Here is a 17,404-nt window from a genome sequence, read left to right as displayed (position 1 = left end):
TCGTTCTTTTCCTGAGAATAAATAAAAATATATATTCAGAAAATATCCTAAAAGATTAGTCTTTTTACAATAAATAAATGACGCATTAGTGTTGCTTTTATTACGCTACATTCAAACAGTACTAAATATAGTATCACCATCTGAAACAGTGCACCGCTTCAGTGATTTTTATTTTTAATTGTGAAAACTCCAATATACGTACGTATCACATTGACTTTTTAAAATTACTACTTATCAAACAATTCGAATCATCTCAGCCACACATATTATAATTGAAACGTGACTTGTGCTTTTTTGCATTATAATACGACAACCAAAATTTTGCATCTTAAACTTTTTTTTTTCTGGAATCAGACTTTTAAAATGTATATTTTTAGGACTATACCTTGTGTTATTAATTTTACGATGGAGACCTTGGGAGAACAAAAGAGGTGTCGGAAGACCCCAAAAGAGATGGTCCGACGACATAGTCGCTGTGGGGGGTAGAAACTGGCTGCAAGCAGCAACCGACCAGAAGAAATGGAATGAAAGGGAAGAGGCCTATATCCAGCTGTGGAGGACAGAGGGCTCATGAAGAAGAAGAAGACCGTGTGTTATTATTCCTCATTATGTTGTGGGCACCATTACAAGTGCCACACAGCGCTGAAGGAGGTTCCTGTAAGTTATACACGGTATAATCTAAAAATATGTACTGTATTGATAATAATTGCGAAAACCTAAATTCATATTTTAAAATTCGTAAGTTAGTAAGTAAGGAAAAATGGAATGATATTTTTACCATGGAATGTAATCCTTTTTCTTCAATTTTAAATGCGAAATACTTAAAATCTAACTTAACTTATTATTTCAAATCCCGTGTCTTAAATTGTAGAATATCACACAAAAACGTGAATTTGTTTCAATAGTTGCCGAATAAAAGTATTCAAAAGGTACGGAGAAGAAGAAAAAACATTTTAGAACCGCTGGTGTCATTTGGAACCTTGAAATTATATTATTTAATAATACCAGAGTGTTTTGGCTTGGCCGGATATACATGCGGCCAAGCCCAACCCGCCAGGCCTATATGAATAATTTACAATTAACAAATTCCTGATTTCATGATTCATCTAAAAATCTATATAAAAAATGTTTCCAACAGACCTTCTGACCAGTCTGACGATGTTACTGGCATAAACCAGTCTGGCGGGAGGCTACACAAAACTCTGTTCTATACACAAAAAAGCAGGTGGTTTCATAAAAATTTTCAGATGTAATGAATTAAAGAAGTGTGTTAAAATAATAATTTTTATTAAAATATACTACATAAATTTAATTTATATTTGTAGCAATTACTTAATGATTTTCCATTTTATAATTAAAATATAACTTTGTTTTAAAATCACTATAAAACAAAATTTTATTTAAATTATACTACTTAAATTCATTACATAAGAAAATTTATAATAAATCATGGTTTTCCATCCAGTCTTGTTGCGTTTATAACATAAAATAATGTCTAGCCTCGCACCAGTCTAATAATATCGGAAATGACGAAATCTGATCACTGGCCAAATAAAACAAAAGTGAAATAAACTATAAAGTTGTTGTTTTATTATATTAACTTGATAATTTCAATAGAAGGCCAAATGTTTGAATGACGGCCGTATTTAAAGAGGCTATCAAAGTGTTTTTTTTTCTTCTCGTACAATTAATTTTTAAATAATTGTGAAATAAGCGTGTCCGTCGACCGACTTCATGTATAATGACGAGCCGAATTGTGTAAAGAAGATAAGTACAGTTAGACGGTACAGGTGTGTGGAGAGCTATCATTAGGTTCAGTTAGTGAGACCGCCGTTGTACGCATAGTCAGCCTTGTTGTGCATCACCAACCGATCCTCCACAAAGTAGAAGCTGTCGGAGCACGTCTCAAAAGGAGCGCCGATCATTTCCTCCACTAAAAAATGGAAAAAATTCATATTTCAATATCACATGCTATTTATTGTCACTGCAAACAGTTGGTGGAATTCTAACTTAAGTTTTTGGGTAATATATCCAAAATTAAACAAGCTTTTCGGATTGAATTCTACTTTCATTTAAATATATATAATGATGTTTATTGTGGCGCGTTTTGTCTTATCAAGACATTATCAAACAAAGAATTTAATTCAAAGCAATGGACCATAAATAAGATGAATAAACTGGTAGGAACTTACCCAAATCAGGCGGCAAAGTAGGAAATTCGTAAATATGTTCGCATGTATTGCGCGAGTACGGAATACAAAATCCAAATTCAAAATCAAATGTCTTCAGGAGGGTGTCTCTGAAGAAATGGCGTTCTATCATGCGAAAGTGATTTACAGGACGACTCCCGACTGTGAACTCCACACTGAAACAAAGTCAACTTTAAATTTACAAAATACACTAGTCCAGTGGTTTTAACCTGGATGGGAGGTACTGACACCCACCAGTTTCAAATGTGCGTTCACCGAACCGTCAATTAAAAAAATATTATGTGATTTTTTTCAAATTCTAAACATTTATACATAGGTGCACAAAATGAGCAAAACCATTTTATCACGATTTTCACTAATAAAAAAAATAAATAAATAATGCACACTTGGCAATGACGACACGTTATGACAATAGATTTAGTACATTTCGCTCACTCCTTTCAAGAACGTTATAAATCAAAAATCGACAATTTTAAGTTGTGCATACTTTCGGAATGCCCAGAAAATGTACTATATCCCAGCAAAAGCGGCATATTTTTAACTTAATATTTACCAGCTACAGGGCAGAAAGTGTTTTTTTTTGTATTTTGAAGAAAAGGTATTGTTTAACTATTTTTTGAAATATACTAAATATTTTTCAAATGGAGAAAAAACCTTTAGGTTTTACCTAAAAAGATCTGTTGCACAATAAAAAGTTCATTAAGTGGCTTGATATTTATTTTTAATACATTGTATTATATTTTTAAACTTTAAAAATGTTCTCCTGAAAAATCAAGTTTTTTATTTATGACGTTCTTGAAAGGAGTGGGCGATTTGTTATGACTTATTTGAAGTCCCATTCCAGTAAAAAAATGTAAGATGAGGAGTACGTGCATTGTTTTAGCATTTGATCTCTTGTATTATTTTTATTGCTAGACTGATATATTCCTTTCAAATAATATACTAGATCTATTGGATCAATGAATATATCGTACGTCGTATTATTTTTTATAATATCCCAGGTACAATTAGTCGAATGTGTATTTTGACTTCCGCCGAATGCGTGAGATTGCCTCACCGAACCCTTAGGGTTCGATCGAACCCAGGTTAACCCTTTGGTGGACAAACTTTATTCCTTATAATCTGAATATTCTTCGTCGGAAGGCAAACAATGGAAATATTTCAATCTTTCTTCCATATCTTCGAGCGCATTCCATTTTTAGCCATCTAAATATAATAATGAAAGTAAACAGTAACATAACTTTAAAAAAATATAAAAATTTCAAAAAAATATACACTAATAATTTTGGTCACATTTAGTTCCGTGGGATATAAATTTCCCACCACTTTGACACTTGATTATAAATTAACGACGTGCGTGTTTTCAGATATTTATAAATCAATGTAAACAGGAATACATACCGTGATAGAAATATAACAGTTGATAGCTTAGAAAGCACTTAACGCTGAATAAAACTATTCGAAAAAAACTCCGAATTCTGACACAAAAAATCTCGACTATGTCCACTCCGAACGATGTACTGTCGAAAACTGACCGTTAGTAAAATATTTGATTGGAAAAGATTCCAGAATATGTCAGCAGTTGACATTAGTATAATCCAAGTGAAAACACTGCTTCCCAATGACTTTTTTGTGCCATTTCCTTAGGTGGGAATACATCTTCCCACCGCCCACGAAAGGGTTAAGAACCACTGCACTAGTCCCTCATTAGAGCAGTTAGAGTCTGCTTGGTGTTCCTTCTCAGGTCTTTGAATTCGGGGCCGGTTCTGTCAGATTGGTTAAGTTATTGACGGGAGATGGACAGCCAGGGAGAAGGGTTATTAAACATTATCATAAAACTGGTTGACTCTCCGATCCATAACTGGAAACACATTGCGAGACCGAGTAAGAAATACCGACATCCGGAGCATGTGCAAGACGGAGGATATCGTGAGGTGGGGACAACAACGAAGGCGATACTGGAATGATCATGTAAACAGAATGTCAGATGACAGACTTCAACGTATCGCTCTTCAGGGAATCCCTGAAGGACGCAGACCCCCAGGCAGACCTCCAAAAAGGTGGAAAGACAGCTGGGAGTCAACATCCCAAGAGCTACAAGCGGACGCACAAACAGATCTTAGGATCTAGAAAAAGAAGAAGAAGAAGAAGAAAAACTGTTTGAGGAGAACATTCAAGCTCAGTGATGAATGTATAGTGAAACTGTCTATAGTTTTTAAAGGGACCTATTAAAATAAATTATGAATGCAGGAAAACAATGAATGCAAGATTAAAAAGTCAATACACAAGGAGATATGATAGAGTAAAGATAGCGCCCTCCCAATGTGCGTAACCATTGGTAGATAAAATTCTATGAATAATTGATGTTTTCCATGTAAATAAATGTATTCATAAAAAAAAATACAAAGCTGATCAGAACAAAAAAAAATATTTTGAAGTCAATTGCATTGTAAATAATCCAATAGCGAAATGTGCATTGAACAATGCAAATCTGCGCTCCTTTAAAGGACCACTGGGCGGCTATAGATTAAACATACAGACTAGGAATATTGTTGAAAAATGTGTCTGGCTGTTATGAGCCATTGAAATATCGGTAAAAAATATTGATGAAATTCACCAAAAGGAAAAAAAGTTTTATAACTTCAATTTGCATAAGTAAAATTTGCTATACTCACGTTGCTCCGACAGTCTTGAGCTTCAGGAATTGGGGAGTGAATTGATAACGGACGAACCTCCCAGCGTTAGGGTCCAGCGGCTCGTCCTGGTTCTCCGATTCCCCCCCTTCACCGGTCTCATTGTTAGGTTCGCATGGAGGCTTCGCTATTTCAAACAGCACGGTGCCCGTCTCCAAATCGCGAATCTTGAACCGCGTAAAATCAATATCGTATACATTAGCCTCTGGACTACACAGATAATTATCTGTTATATTTGTTAGCCGTAAAACATCGTCAGGAGTGATCGTACAAGGCGCGATTCCTTCTTTCGATTCTAGCGAGTGATTTGAGGTCAGAGGGCCACACTTTTTGCTGAGAACGCTCATCTTAATAATTTTAGTATTTTAAAGGTTTATTTTAGCCCCTACGAAAGTGACGACGCCGTTGAAAAATTAATTTCACTAATTGATCGCCAATTATCGAACAGAAACGTCAAATTCTACAATTTTACTACCTGACAACCACAAATGACAACAATCCTCGACACTTTTTCGAAAGGAATTTCAGAAGCCATAAATGTATTTAAAAATGAAATCAAAGATGGGGTATTTTTTAAACATTTTCCCTTTGATTGGAGTGATGGTTTTTTTTTATATTTACGACTAAACAACATTTATCCATCGTTAATCTAAATTTACTTGGCAATTACAAGCATTTTTTTAAATATATTCTGGCACGTGTTGTGATTAATTGGCATTATCAAACATTGTATGTAAAGAAAGCTTGGTATTTTTTTTCGCTTGTGGCTTTTGAACGTTGAGGGATGAGGGATGCAGGATACTGACTAGTATATTATAAAGTGAGAGACATAATGTTCCCACTGATAACAACAACAAAAAACAACTTTTGCCCTCCTTTTCATTCTTCAACGTCCTAAGCTCTAAAATTTTTTAGACTCATACGGTGTTTGATAATGATGTTGAATGAATCGAAACCACATGCGCAATAGATTAAAAAAAATAGTGGTATAAACCAAGTAAAATTTTAATTTAAAATTAACAATTATCGCATCGCGACTCTGGAATCAATTGATAAAAATTTAAGAACCCTTTCCTAAATCCATTGCGATTATAGGAGAAGCGTGATAAACGCGTTATTACGTAGTTCAGATAAATTTAGTGATGCACATAGATCTGCTCCAACAGACAATGCGAAAGAGGATAACAGCCTTGTTATTTCTGCCATACCCTTAGATTATTTCAAATGTTTTTAATATTTAAATATCCGAAATAATTGATGGCAAATAGTATTCAGTAAAATATATTTTATTTCTCACTGTTTATTCGATTTCAAAATATCTTTGAGAGTTAAAAATTGATAAAAAAATATAAAATCGATGTGATTATTATAAAATTAATTTATCATGGACATTTTTAAAATCAGAACACAATCCTTGCCCCTCACGGTAGTTTTCCGAATGTAGAAATCGAGTTTGGGAAAAATAACGTGTGCGATAAACATAGACAATGATAGAGTAAAAATACGTATCGCAGGTTGTCATTTTGACGCGGCGTCCTTTTTAGTGTTATTTATATTTATTTCGTTTCAATCTCGGCACAGTTTTTTTGATAATTTATAATAAATACGTGTAAAGATGAATATTCAAAGTGACCATATTTCTGCGAGTTTTCACTTAATGATTCATTTTAAAGTAATCGTAGTGCTTTAAAATTGTCGCAACCTAACCTTTAAATCTGACATGATCAACGATTTCAATCTTACTTTGAGATTATTATGCATAGCTTTTGTTCTTTTCATAATTTTGCAATTTAAAGAATACTTTTACTCTCAAGGTTCTGAATAAATATTATTAAAAAAAAAACAAGATGAGTAATAGAAGAGTGTCGTATTTTTATAACGCGGACGTTGGGAATTTTCATTACGGACCTGGGCATCCAATGAAGCCGCATAGGTTGGCTGTTATTCACAGTTTAGTTTTAAACTATGGACTTCATAATAAAATGCAGATTTATAGGCCCTACAGAGCCAGTTCACATGATATGAGAAGATTTCACAGTGAAGACTACATTGAATTCCTACAAAGAGTAACGCCGCAGAACATACAAAGTAAGATTAACCTATTTAAAGTTGTACTCGGTATATTTAAAATACGATAATGGTGTAGTACGAGTGGTTCTTCAAATAATATACACATTCTATCATAGACTTACATACATCAGTGTTATTGCACAAATCTAAAAAGGCCATAGACAATTTAATTTGTGTTCAGAGATGTATTTACTAAATGTTTTTTATATTGTACATAGTATCGCTTATACATACTCATATGTCCGCCTCCGTAGTGTAATGGTCAGCACGCTCGGCTACCGTTCTGGAAGTCCCGGATTAGACTCCCAGGGGGTCAAATAAGTGATTTTTTCACTCTAATATTTATTCAATATTACCCTGGACTGGTGCCTGAAGCGGAGGGCTAATCACCTTTCCTTCATGTGTTAACAATCAAGATGGAATTGCGTTTATATGATGCAGCGCCCTATGTACCATTGGGGTGCGGATAAGGGTTTGAAGACTGAAGATCACTCATACTCAAACAAATGTATTTCTTGTTTCGAGTCTAGTCTACAGAGCTATATATTTTTATATATTGAATGGTATAAAAATGATTTGGTGCAGGTTTCACAAAGTACCTGACCCTATTCAATGTGGGGGACGACTGTCCGGTGTTCGAGGGGCTGTTTGACTTCTGCTCCATGTACACGGGAGCCTCTCTGGAGGGAGCCATGAAGCTCAACAACGGGGCCTGCGACATCGCCATCAACTGGTCGGGCGGACTTCATCACGCCAAGAAGTTTGAGGCTTCGGGTAAATACTTTGTGCTAGTCTAAATGTCCTCCTCTGTGGTGTAATGGTTAGGATGTCCCGGGTTCGATTCCGAAGGGGGTAAGGGGTAAAAATGACAACACTAGTATTTATTTAATATTACCCCTGAAGCGCAAGAGTAATCACCTCGCCTTCATGTAAATAACTATCATGATAAATTTTGTTTTGATGATGCAGTGCCCTATGCACCATTGGGTGCGGACAAGGGTAAGAAGAAAAAGATGAATTTATCAAAATTCATTGTAAATTCACAATTATTTTGACAAATTTTGATATTAAAATTAAAATTTCGTCTTTTCTGAAGCCGGCCTATTCCTTAGGCAATGCTTTTGAAAGTATAGATTTAATTAATATATTGTTATTCTCCTTGAAATCTGTACTTTCTCAGCATTTCTTCTCCATGTTATAATGGATAAATTTAAACGTTGTGTTTCACTCTCTCTTACTGCTCGCCGATAGTGTTTGAAGGAGACGTGTATTTACTAGTGCTTAACTAACTAACTAACCATCACGCCGCTTCCCCGCAGGGGTAGGCACAGAGAATAGAGCGCCACACCACTCTGTCCTTGCAAACATTCTTCGCCTCTTCCACGTTCATGCATGTCCTCATACATACCCGCCGATTGTTACGACTCCTAACCTGACCACTTTCAAGTATTTGGCATACCTGATCGTGCCATGTTTTTCTAGGTCTTCCTCTGCTTGTCTTCCTCTCTTTTCCCACTAACATTCGCCTCATAAATTTGTTTTACCGTTCTTTCCTCACTCATTCGTTCTACATGTCCAAACCATCTCAACACACCTTTCTTAATTTTATCGATAATGCTTATCTCAGCTTTGCATTCCTTCCTTATTTCACTATTCGCACATCTATTATACATCGTTTTGTCGCACATTCTTCTGAGAGATAGCATTTCGACTGCATTCAGTCTACTTTCATCCTTTTGCCAACTCCATGTTTCACTTCCATACATTAGAGTTGGAACCAGGACTCCGTTGTGCACTGCCAGTTTAGCTTCCGCTGATAGGTTTTTATTTGCTATAACTGATTTCAGTGCACCATTCACTTTGCACCCAGCATTCACTCTCCTTTCTATGTCTTTATCAATCTTTCCATCCCTAGAAATCATACTACCCAAATACACGAAATAATAATAATAATAATAAATTTGGATAACTTATATAGCGCCATTTTCGTAAAAAAATACCTCAAGGGCGCTTCACGGTGAATGAATTGGGGAAAATCATCTACTAGTGCTTACTACTTGTTATTTTATTTTTTAAATTATGATTTTATGTTATAAGACTATTTGTTACAATACTTTTTGTTTCTCTATTAGTGTATTTTTATATTAGATACTGTAAATATGTATTATCTTAAAGGCTTCAGCCATTCAATAAATTAATAAAAATAAATTATTATTCCTTAAATAAAAATATATACAAAACAAGACAATATTATGAAAAATAATTTGTCATTGTGTATTTAAATAAATAATGAAAAAGTGTAAAATGTCAAATACATTGAATTTGACCACAGCGGATATGGTTTAAATAATAGAATTTAAAAAAAAAATCTGTTGTTATGATAAATATCGCATATTCAAATTGTATGTATTGCAAATCAAATTTCATTACCTCCTTGCTTTCATTTGTATTTCCCAATCACTATTGGAGGCTCCATATTGGTGTATTGCGTAGGTTTCTGCTACGTGAACGACATAGTGATCGGCATCCTGGAGCTGCTAAAGTACCACGCGCGCGTGCTGTACATCGACATCGACGTGCACCACGGGGACGGCGTGCAGGAGGCCTTCTACCTGACGGACCGCGTGATGACTGTGAGCTTCCACAAGTACGGCAACTACTTCTTCCCGGGCACGGGGGACATGTACGAGATCGGCGCGGAGAGCGGGCGCTACTACTCCGTCAACGTGCCGCTCAAGGAGGGCATCGACGACCAGAGCTACGTGCAGGTCAGATCACAGACATTTATTTATTAAATAATCTATTTACTTTTTATGAAAGCAAACCTTAATGTAACAGGTTTTTAGCCATCTAAACATTAATATTGTGTCGCACAAACAGCGCTAACACACTAACAGCACTAACACACCGCTAGACTGTATAGGTGTGGCTGTGACTTCTCCGCTCCGTCGCTCTCGGGGTCGTAAATCCCGAAAGTTATGAGCTCGGTAGAGATGCGTAGGTCCGTGTAGTTGTCGATTCGTTGTCCAGTGAGCGAAGCGATAGTCAAGTCCCAGAAGATTTCGAAGTCGAGGTAGTGGCGAATGGTCGGTGGAGATCAAAGTGAAACGAAGGGCTCGGTGTGAGTGGAATGGTTAATTTGGTCAAAGGCACAGATATTAATTAACGGGGCTTATGACCGTCATAGGCTGTGAAAGTGGTCACTTTACACACATCTAATATTCACCAATTCTACCTATAATTGACAACCACACTACTCAAATTCTTTAAACTCCTATATATATTGTTCAAATTCGATACATAGTGCTTGAATTCACTACTTCAGACTTCCATATTCTTCTTCATCTATGTTGAGGTGTCAAAAAAAAATGAGGCGAATGTAGTTGGAAATCGGAGTGTAATTGAGAAAAACTTAGTATGATCAAATACGTCAAATACTTAGGCTTGGTTAAGTCAGGAGTGTTTTAAGGAATAATCAGTGGGTATGTTTGAGGAAATGCATGAGTGTGGAAGAGGTGAAGAATGTTTGTAAAGACAGAGTTATGTGTTGTTCTATTCTCAGTGATGGTTACTTAGTTTGTTCTCCGTGCCATAGCACCGAGCAGATCCGTAGGGGTTATGAATTGTTTTTTTTATAGATAGGTTTTACTTAGTAAATACCGCTATTTCTTAAAATCTATTGTAACACTTGTTTCGATGCATTCCGCATCATTTTGAAACACCGTATTTAAATTAGAAATGTGTAGATTTTACCACAAAGTGACTGCCGAATCAATTAACCAGTTATCTGCCAAGAGCGTCTTAAGACGCATAATTTTCTGTGACTGGAGCGCCGCTCATACAAAAATGACGTCTTAAGACGTGCCGTTTTAAATGGGCTTTTAGTAAAGAAAATCAAATATTTAAAATGTACAAATATATTGAACGCATAGTGACATCTATTGAGAATATCTTTGCATACTTAGAATTGAAACAGAATTTGTTTTTAGCACTTTAAACGTAAATTAAAGAGAGCTTTGTCGTCGGAACAACTATTGCGCTCAGGGTTGTCCAATAATCCCTGAGTTGCCGTCACTGCCGAATCTGATGATTTTTAATTTTTAATTTTTTTACAATCATATTGTATGTGTTTGTATACTTTTAATATTAAACTAACATAAACAATTACTTTTGACATATAATTTAGTTTTCATATTTTCTATTACAAATTTTGTGACAACCCTGCACCATGAACAATTAATTTTATGATTATGGATAAATGACTGAACGACAGGCGCGCTCTTCACTTATTTGGCAAGTTTTATAAATAAACGTTAATACACTTTTAATAACAATGTTTTTAGAAGGTTTTATTTTTGTCAAAAAATTCGCGGCGTGCTGGGTACCGCCATACATATACCTGCCGGCAGTTAACCGGTTAATGAAGTTATGAATTGTGTGTTATTTGGCAGGTGTTCAAGCCAGTGATCTCCAACGTGATGGAGTTCTACAAGCCGACGGCCATCGTGCTGCAGTGCGGCGCGGACTCCCTGGCCGGGGACCGGCTGGGCTGCTTCTCCCTGTCCACGCGCGGCCACGGCGAGTGCGTGCGCTTCGTCAAGGCGCTCAACGTGCCCACGCTCGTGGTCGGGGGAGGGGGGTGAGTCCTCCGTATATACTAATAGCGTTTGTGTGCTACACGGAATTTTACTGTCCGGCAGTCTGGTTAGCATGAAAAAACGGATGATTGGCTTATGCACTTGTCCGTCTTTTTCCGGATCGGTGCGCTAGATCTGTGCCTGATCGCGGTGCACTAAACGATCACACTAAACTATTTTAGTCGTCGGACAGTAAAATTCCGTGTAGTGCACAAGCGCTTTAACCCTTAGCACTTGTGAAAGGGATCCGTAATACAGTGCCGATGAGTAATGGTTGAATGGGAAATGCGATGACTGGGCATTTTCTGCAAATGTCTTCTCACTGTTCCGTGTCTGTCTGCTGTGCTGGTCGGGGTTCTGGAAGCGTCTGTGTACTGGCCAACGTCGGGTCGGAATTGGATCTAGCTGACTAATTAAACATCTTTTCATGCCAATTTGATTATTTTTGAAAATATATCAATTACATTAAAAATTCTATGTAAAAAAAGCTTCTTCAAAAAAAGCTTGTAAAAAAAGCTTCTTCATCTCACCAATAGACGTCTCTAGTGGAAATTTTAGTGATTCAAGTACAATGTTTTGAAATTTGATACTATAGAATTTCCGAGAATTTGAGTAATGTACAGTTGTCGATCATGGGTAGAATTGGTGAATGTTACATCTGTAAAGTGATCACTTAACCCAGCCTATGACGCTCCAGACTTCCATATTCTTTTTCATCTATGTTGAGATGTCAAAAAAATAATGTAATAAATTAAATTATTTCCAGTTACACGCTCAGAAACGTAGCAAGATGTTGGACCTACGAGACGTCGCTGCTAGTTGACGAGAATATATCCAATGAGCTTCCGTACACAGAATATTTAGAATACTTTGCGCCCGACTTCACTCTGCATCCCGACATAGCGACAAGGTTAGTAGAGCAGCTTCTCATTAAAAAAATATATTTATGTACTTTGGGACATCTTTATAACTAATTAACTTACCATCACGCCGCTTCTCCGCAGGGGTAGGCAGAGAGAATAGAGCGCCACACCACTCTGTCCTTGCAAACATTCTTCGCCTCTTCCAAGTTCATGCATCTCCTCATACATACCCGCCGATTGTTACGTCTCCTAACCTGACCACTTTCACCTGACATCTTTATAATTTCAAATAATGTTTTTATTCAAGTTCTATCTGGTAAATACCACTTTTTCTTCAAATCTAATGTGACACTCGTTTTGATGCATTCCACATAATTTTCAAACACAATAGATTTTAAGAAATAGTGGTATTCATCAAGTAAACTTAAATTAAAAATGGATAAATGTTACTGCTGAATCAATTAACGAAATTAAGGAAATGTAAAGCTATATAAGGATCATCGGTCCATTTAATCTTCACATTCGTTTGAAAATCCCATAACAAGGCGAAACAACTGTCACAAAAATTATTTATATGTGTTTATCAATAGTAAAATATAATTTAGTTGATTAAAAAAATCAGTGTTTGATTTTAACATTTAATATATAAATTAAAATAGAGTTCTATAGATTAAAAGCCAAATCTATGAATAAATAAATTAAGGAAATGTTTTTATTTTATTTCCAGACAAGATAATGCCAACAGTAAACTTTATTTGGAGACCATTACGAAGCACGTTTACGACAATTTGAAGATGTGTCAGCACGCCCCCAGTGTGCAAATGCATCAAGTACCAGGTATGTTTCATACTATAATAATAATAATAATTTTGGATAATTTACATAGTGCCATTTTGGTAAAATACATACTACCTCAAGGGCTCTTCACTCTGACAAAATGTTCTCCATATTCCCATATATTCAATTATCCAACGCCCGGCAAACAAATTAATCCGCATAAACTCGCTCTTGTTGATCTATATAAATTAAAATATAAATGTTCTTTGTTAAAAATATATAATATCCTAAAGTTGTTTGCCAATTGCTTTGAATTTTTGACAAAACTTTGCATTTGAATACGCGTCCACCTCCATAGTCAGCACCTTTGGCTACCATGCTGGATTTATTGAAATATGGGTGATTTTCACTCTCATATTTATTTAATATCACCGAAAAATAATTATAAAGTTATGTATGTATAATTATTGTATTGCTATTAATTATAAGTATAAGAATTTTAAACTTATGTATAATTATTTTTATTTATTTATTTACGGCATTACTGCCTTTTACAAAAAATAACATTGAAATTAAAAATTCAAATAGATTACATAGAAATTAAAAATAAATGATATAAAATAAAAATAACAATAATGAAAAATGAAAAGATAAGTATAAGTTATAAAACAAATGCAAAACTTGGTTTAAAAAAAATTGGTACAAATTAGGGAAGCTAATAATCGAAATAAAATTCATACCAAGAGATCCAAAAAGTATTCTTTAAATTTTGACTTAAAGATGTTTATTGATGTACTAAAAATATCAACTAATGGCCCGTATTCATTGCCATATCTTAGAATTCTCGGAGTAGGAAAGAACATACCGCTCAATCCTTTCTAGAACGTCATAAATCAAAAATCTTTGATTTTCAGTTATGCATGTTTTCAAAATGCCCAGAAAATGTACTATATCCCAGCAAAAGAGGCATATTTTTAACTTAATATTTACCCGCTACAGGGCAGAAAATGTTGTTTTTGCATTTTGAAGAAAAAGTATTGTTTAATTATTTTTTTTAAATATACAAAATATTTTTCAAATGAAGAAAAAACCTTCAGGTTTTACCTAAAAAGATCTGTTGTACAGTAAAAAGTTCAATAAGTGGCTTGATATTTATTTTTAATACATTGTGTTATATTTTTAAACTTTAAAAACATTCTCCTGAAAAATCAAGTTTTTTGATTTATGACGTTGTTGAAAGGAGTGAGCGATATGGTAGTTAGTTTTCGAATGGCTACACTGAAAAATATACTTGTGATACAGGTGACGGTTTTCTGAAAGAAGAACGAATCAAGGAAGAATCGGATCCCGACATACGCATCAGCCAGGAAGACGCCGACAAGATGGTGGATTGCAAAAACGAGTTCTACGACAGTGAAAAGGATAATGACAAGTCTTCTATAGAGAGGATACCGATTCCGTCCATAAAGCAAGAAATGTAGTTACATTAGGATGTTTAGTATTGTACAAAGGATATTTTACTTAAACCTTTAAGCGCCCGTGTGCCATGCGCAATAGAGATAACTCACTGCCTGAGCAATGTTTTGCGAAATATTTGCAAAAAATTATATTGTCAGATATCCGTATAATCCGATTACAAAACATAGCATAATCACTGTTCCTGTTCAGCATTACTCCGCATACGTTTTCTAGTCTACGACACACCAAAATTCTTCCTAGAATTCCGCGGCACACCAAAAGCTAAAATATATAGACCATTGAAAAATTATTTGGTTGTAATAATTATTGTATAGTTTTGAAAACTGTAAAATAGAATACCACGGTAGGCGTAGTTGGGTAGACGCTCGACTGCGTAACTGGCGTCGGAGGTTAGATTCACGCCAATTGCAAAATAAATTCAAGAATGATTTATTTTCAAAACCTCCCTATCCCTATCCTTACTTAAAGGGCCCAGAGCAGCTTTGAAAATAGGTGTCTGCGGAGAATTCTAGGCATGCGGTGGTTTGACTTTGTGAGGAATGAAGAGATGAGGCGTAGGACGCAGCAAAACTTGGTCACAACTGTCGTCAAGAAAAGGCGATTCAGTTGGCTTGGCCATGTACTCCGCATGCCTCCTGAGAGCCTTAATCAAGCTTGCCTCTTTTACAAGGCATCAGGTTCGCACCGCCCAGGACGACCACTGCTGACAATTCGTCGGCAGTTCTCGTCAGAACTTCGGGACGCGGATCTGACTTGGGAGGATTCAAGGGAGCTGGCAGCCGACAGAAAATCTTGGAGACAGTTTGTGGACTCCAAATGCTCCACCTAGGGAGCGGATATGGTTTAATAATAATCCTTACTATACTACCTGCAGATAAGCCTTTAAAAATAGAGGCTTTGTGGATTATTCCTTAAATTAATAAAAATATTTACAATACAAGACAATATTATGAAAAACAATTTGTCATTGTGTATTTTTAAATAAATAATGAAAAAGTGTAAAATGTCAAATACATTGAATTTGATGAATTTGACCACGGCACACCTGTATCCGGCTCACGGCACACTGTTTGTGAAGCACTGGTTGCAGAGCACCATAAGGCATTGAACAACGGAGATCCACGATCCCATAAGGCACCAATGGGTATGGGCGTTTAAAGGTTGATATCATGTTAGAACCATGTTGTTCCCGTGTATATAAGGAAAACAAAATATGTTTCGAAATGTATATGAAACTGCTTTCTATATATGGCATTTTTTTAAATTTAGGACACTTCGAAAGGGAAATCGTTGCTTAATCCTCTGTCTACCAAGTGAAGTTAATGTGGAGATTATTTAAACTCTATAATACGTAAATTAACGGAAATAATAATATGTAACATACATGAGGGTAACCAGTAAAAAAAAGTAGCCTTCTTTACATTGGACAGAAAACTGTGGTTATCGAAGGTTTTCTTAGTGGTAGACCAAGGGTTAAAAAGGTGTCTTGCAATCATCACTTAGTTATACATACTGTTTTTTTTAAAAATGTCCATACAAAATTATTTTTATTTCTTATTTACTAAATTGTAGTGGCTTTTTTATAAATTATACTTTTTTGTTGTTTTTGTTCTTGATAAAAGAAAAATCGATTGAAAAAGATCGATAAAAAAAGAAAAATTGATATTTTGAATAAAAAATATACTTTCATTGGTATTCAAAGCCTTTTTTGTGGCAAGTAATTTGAACGATATTTGTTATTTTTAATATTTTTTTATTATATCAGATACTGGATTATTCACCTTACGGATGATATATCAATATATTTTATAGGTGTTTTAACTATGCTAGGCTTTCCAGCTACTTTTGTATAAAAACGATAGATGGTTCATCTCAAGTGCTATATAACTGCTTGCTGATATTTTGTTGTGCCGGTTTTGAGGCAAACTTGTGTCTTCATCAGGACAACACTACACTAGCCTGCAAATAATACTATACTACTATATAGTACTATTCACTATAATACTATTTTAGCATTTGAAACATTTTTGTTTTCCTTCAGCATGCAAATATGGAATTTATTTTAATTATGTTTAAAATTTATACAGTAAACATTTTGTAAATATTTAATTTATAATTTTCATCTAAGATATGCGCGATTGACATCTAAATTTTGTAAATAAATTGTGTTAAAATTATAAGAAAAAATTTACATTAAGAAATTCACAATGTTGTTTTATTTATGAAAATTGGCGAGAGTATACTCCTTAAAAAGTATGGAAGAGAAAAATGCTTGATTAAATCCTTGAACCAATATTCAAAATGAATAAAGCTTCGAGTGTAGGCCTTTATATGTTAAACCAGTTGACAAAAGTGACTAATAAAAACACCTGTAACAGGTAAAAACATGTTTTTATTGAAAAACAGTATTTTTATCGCACTGGCAGCGCCATCTCTTGAATTTAACAGCAATCCTTAACATTATTCATGTCAGGCAGCATGCTTTTGACAGCTACTGTCACATTTCTTTATATTTTTTTTTATTGCATTTAAATTCAAAGATTTTTGATATTTTCATCACTTATATTTGCATTGTGATATTTTACATGTTAGAAATAAAAGATATAAGATTTCTTTTCTTTTTTTTCTTTTAAACTGGACTGAGCCACAGCAATGCGTGGTCGGTTATAGCTAGT

The 17,404-nt window shown here is 35.0% G+C and overlaps 2 protein-coding genes across 2 annotated transcripts; one reads left to right on the top strand and one right to left on the bottom strand.

Moving 5' to 3' along the window:
• Positions 1-1,586: 1,586 nt before the first annotated feature.
• unc-119 (unc-119 lipid binding chaperone) lies at positions 1,587-5,423 on the bottom strand. Its single transcript, XM_088268004.1, has 3 exons — positions 4,886-5,423; positions 2,193-2,365; positions 1,587-1,933 (listed from the first exon to the last, which is right to left on the bottom strand). Exons 1-3 carry the CDS (start codon positions 5,248-5,250, stop codon positions 1,815-1,817), a joined length of 657 nt encoding a protein of 218 aa, XP_088124130.1. The 5' UTR covers positions 5,251-5,423; the 3' UTR covers positions 1,587-1,814.
• Positions 5,424-6,389: 966 nt separating this feature from the next.
• On the top strand, positions 6,390-16,388 carry HDAC3 (histone deacetylase 3). The gene is made up of 7 exons (XM_088267998.1): positions 6,390-6,991; positions 7,559-7,747; positions 9,467-9,741; positions 11,425-11,612; positions 12,377-12,520; positions 13,201-13,310; positions 14,553-16,388. Exons 1-7 carry the CDS (start codon positions 6,751-6,753, stop codon positions 14,729-14,731), a joined length of 1,326 nt encoding a protein of 441 aa, XP_088124124.1. The 5' UTR covers positions 6,390-6,750; the 3' UTR covers positions 14,732-16,388.
• The last annotated feature ends 1,016 nt before the right edge of the window (positions 16,389-17,404 follow it).

The sequence above is a fragment of the Brachycentrus maculatus genome, unplaced genomic scaffold, assembly GCF_059751285.1.
Source record: "Brachycentrus maculatus isolate JH-2025_06_01 unplaced genomic scaffold, ASM5975128v1 h1tg000310l, whole genome shotgun sequence".
NCBI classification, from domain to species: domain Eukaryota; kingdom Metazoa; phylum Arthropoda; class Insecta; order Trichoptera; family Brachycentridae; genus Brachycentrus; species Brachycentrus maculatus.
This window is presented reverse-complemented; position numbering and strand designations above follow the sequence as displayed.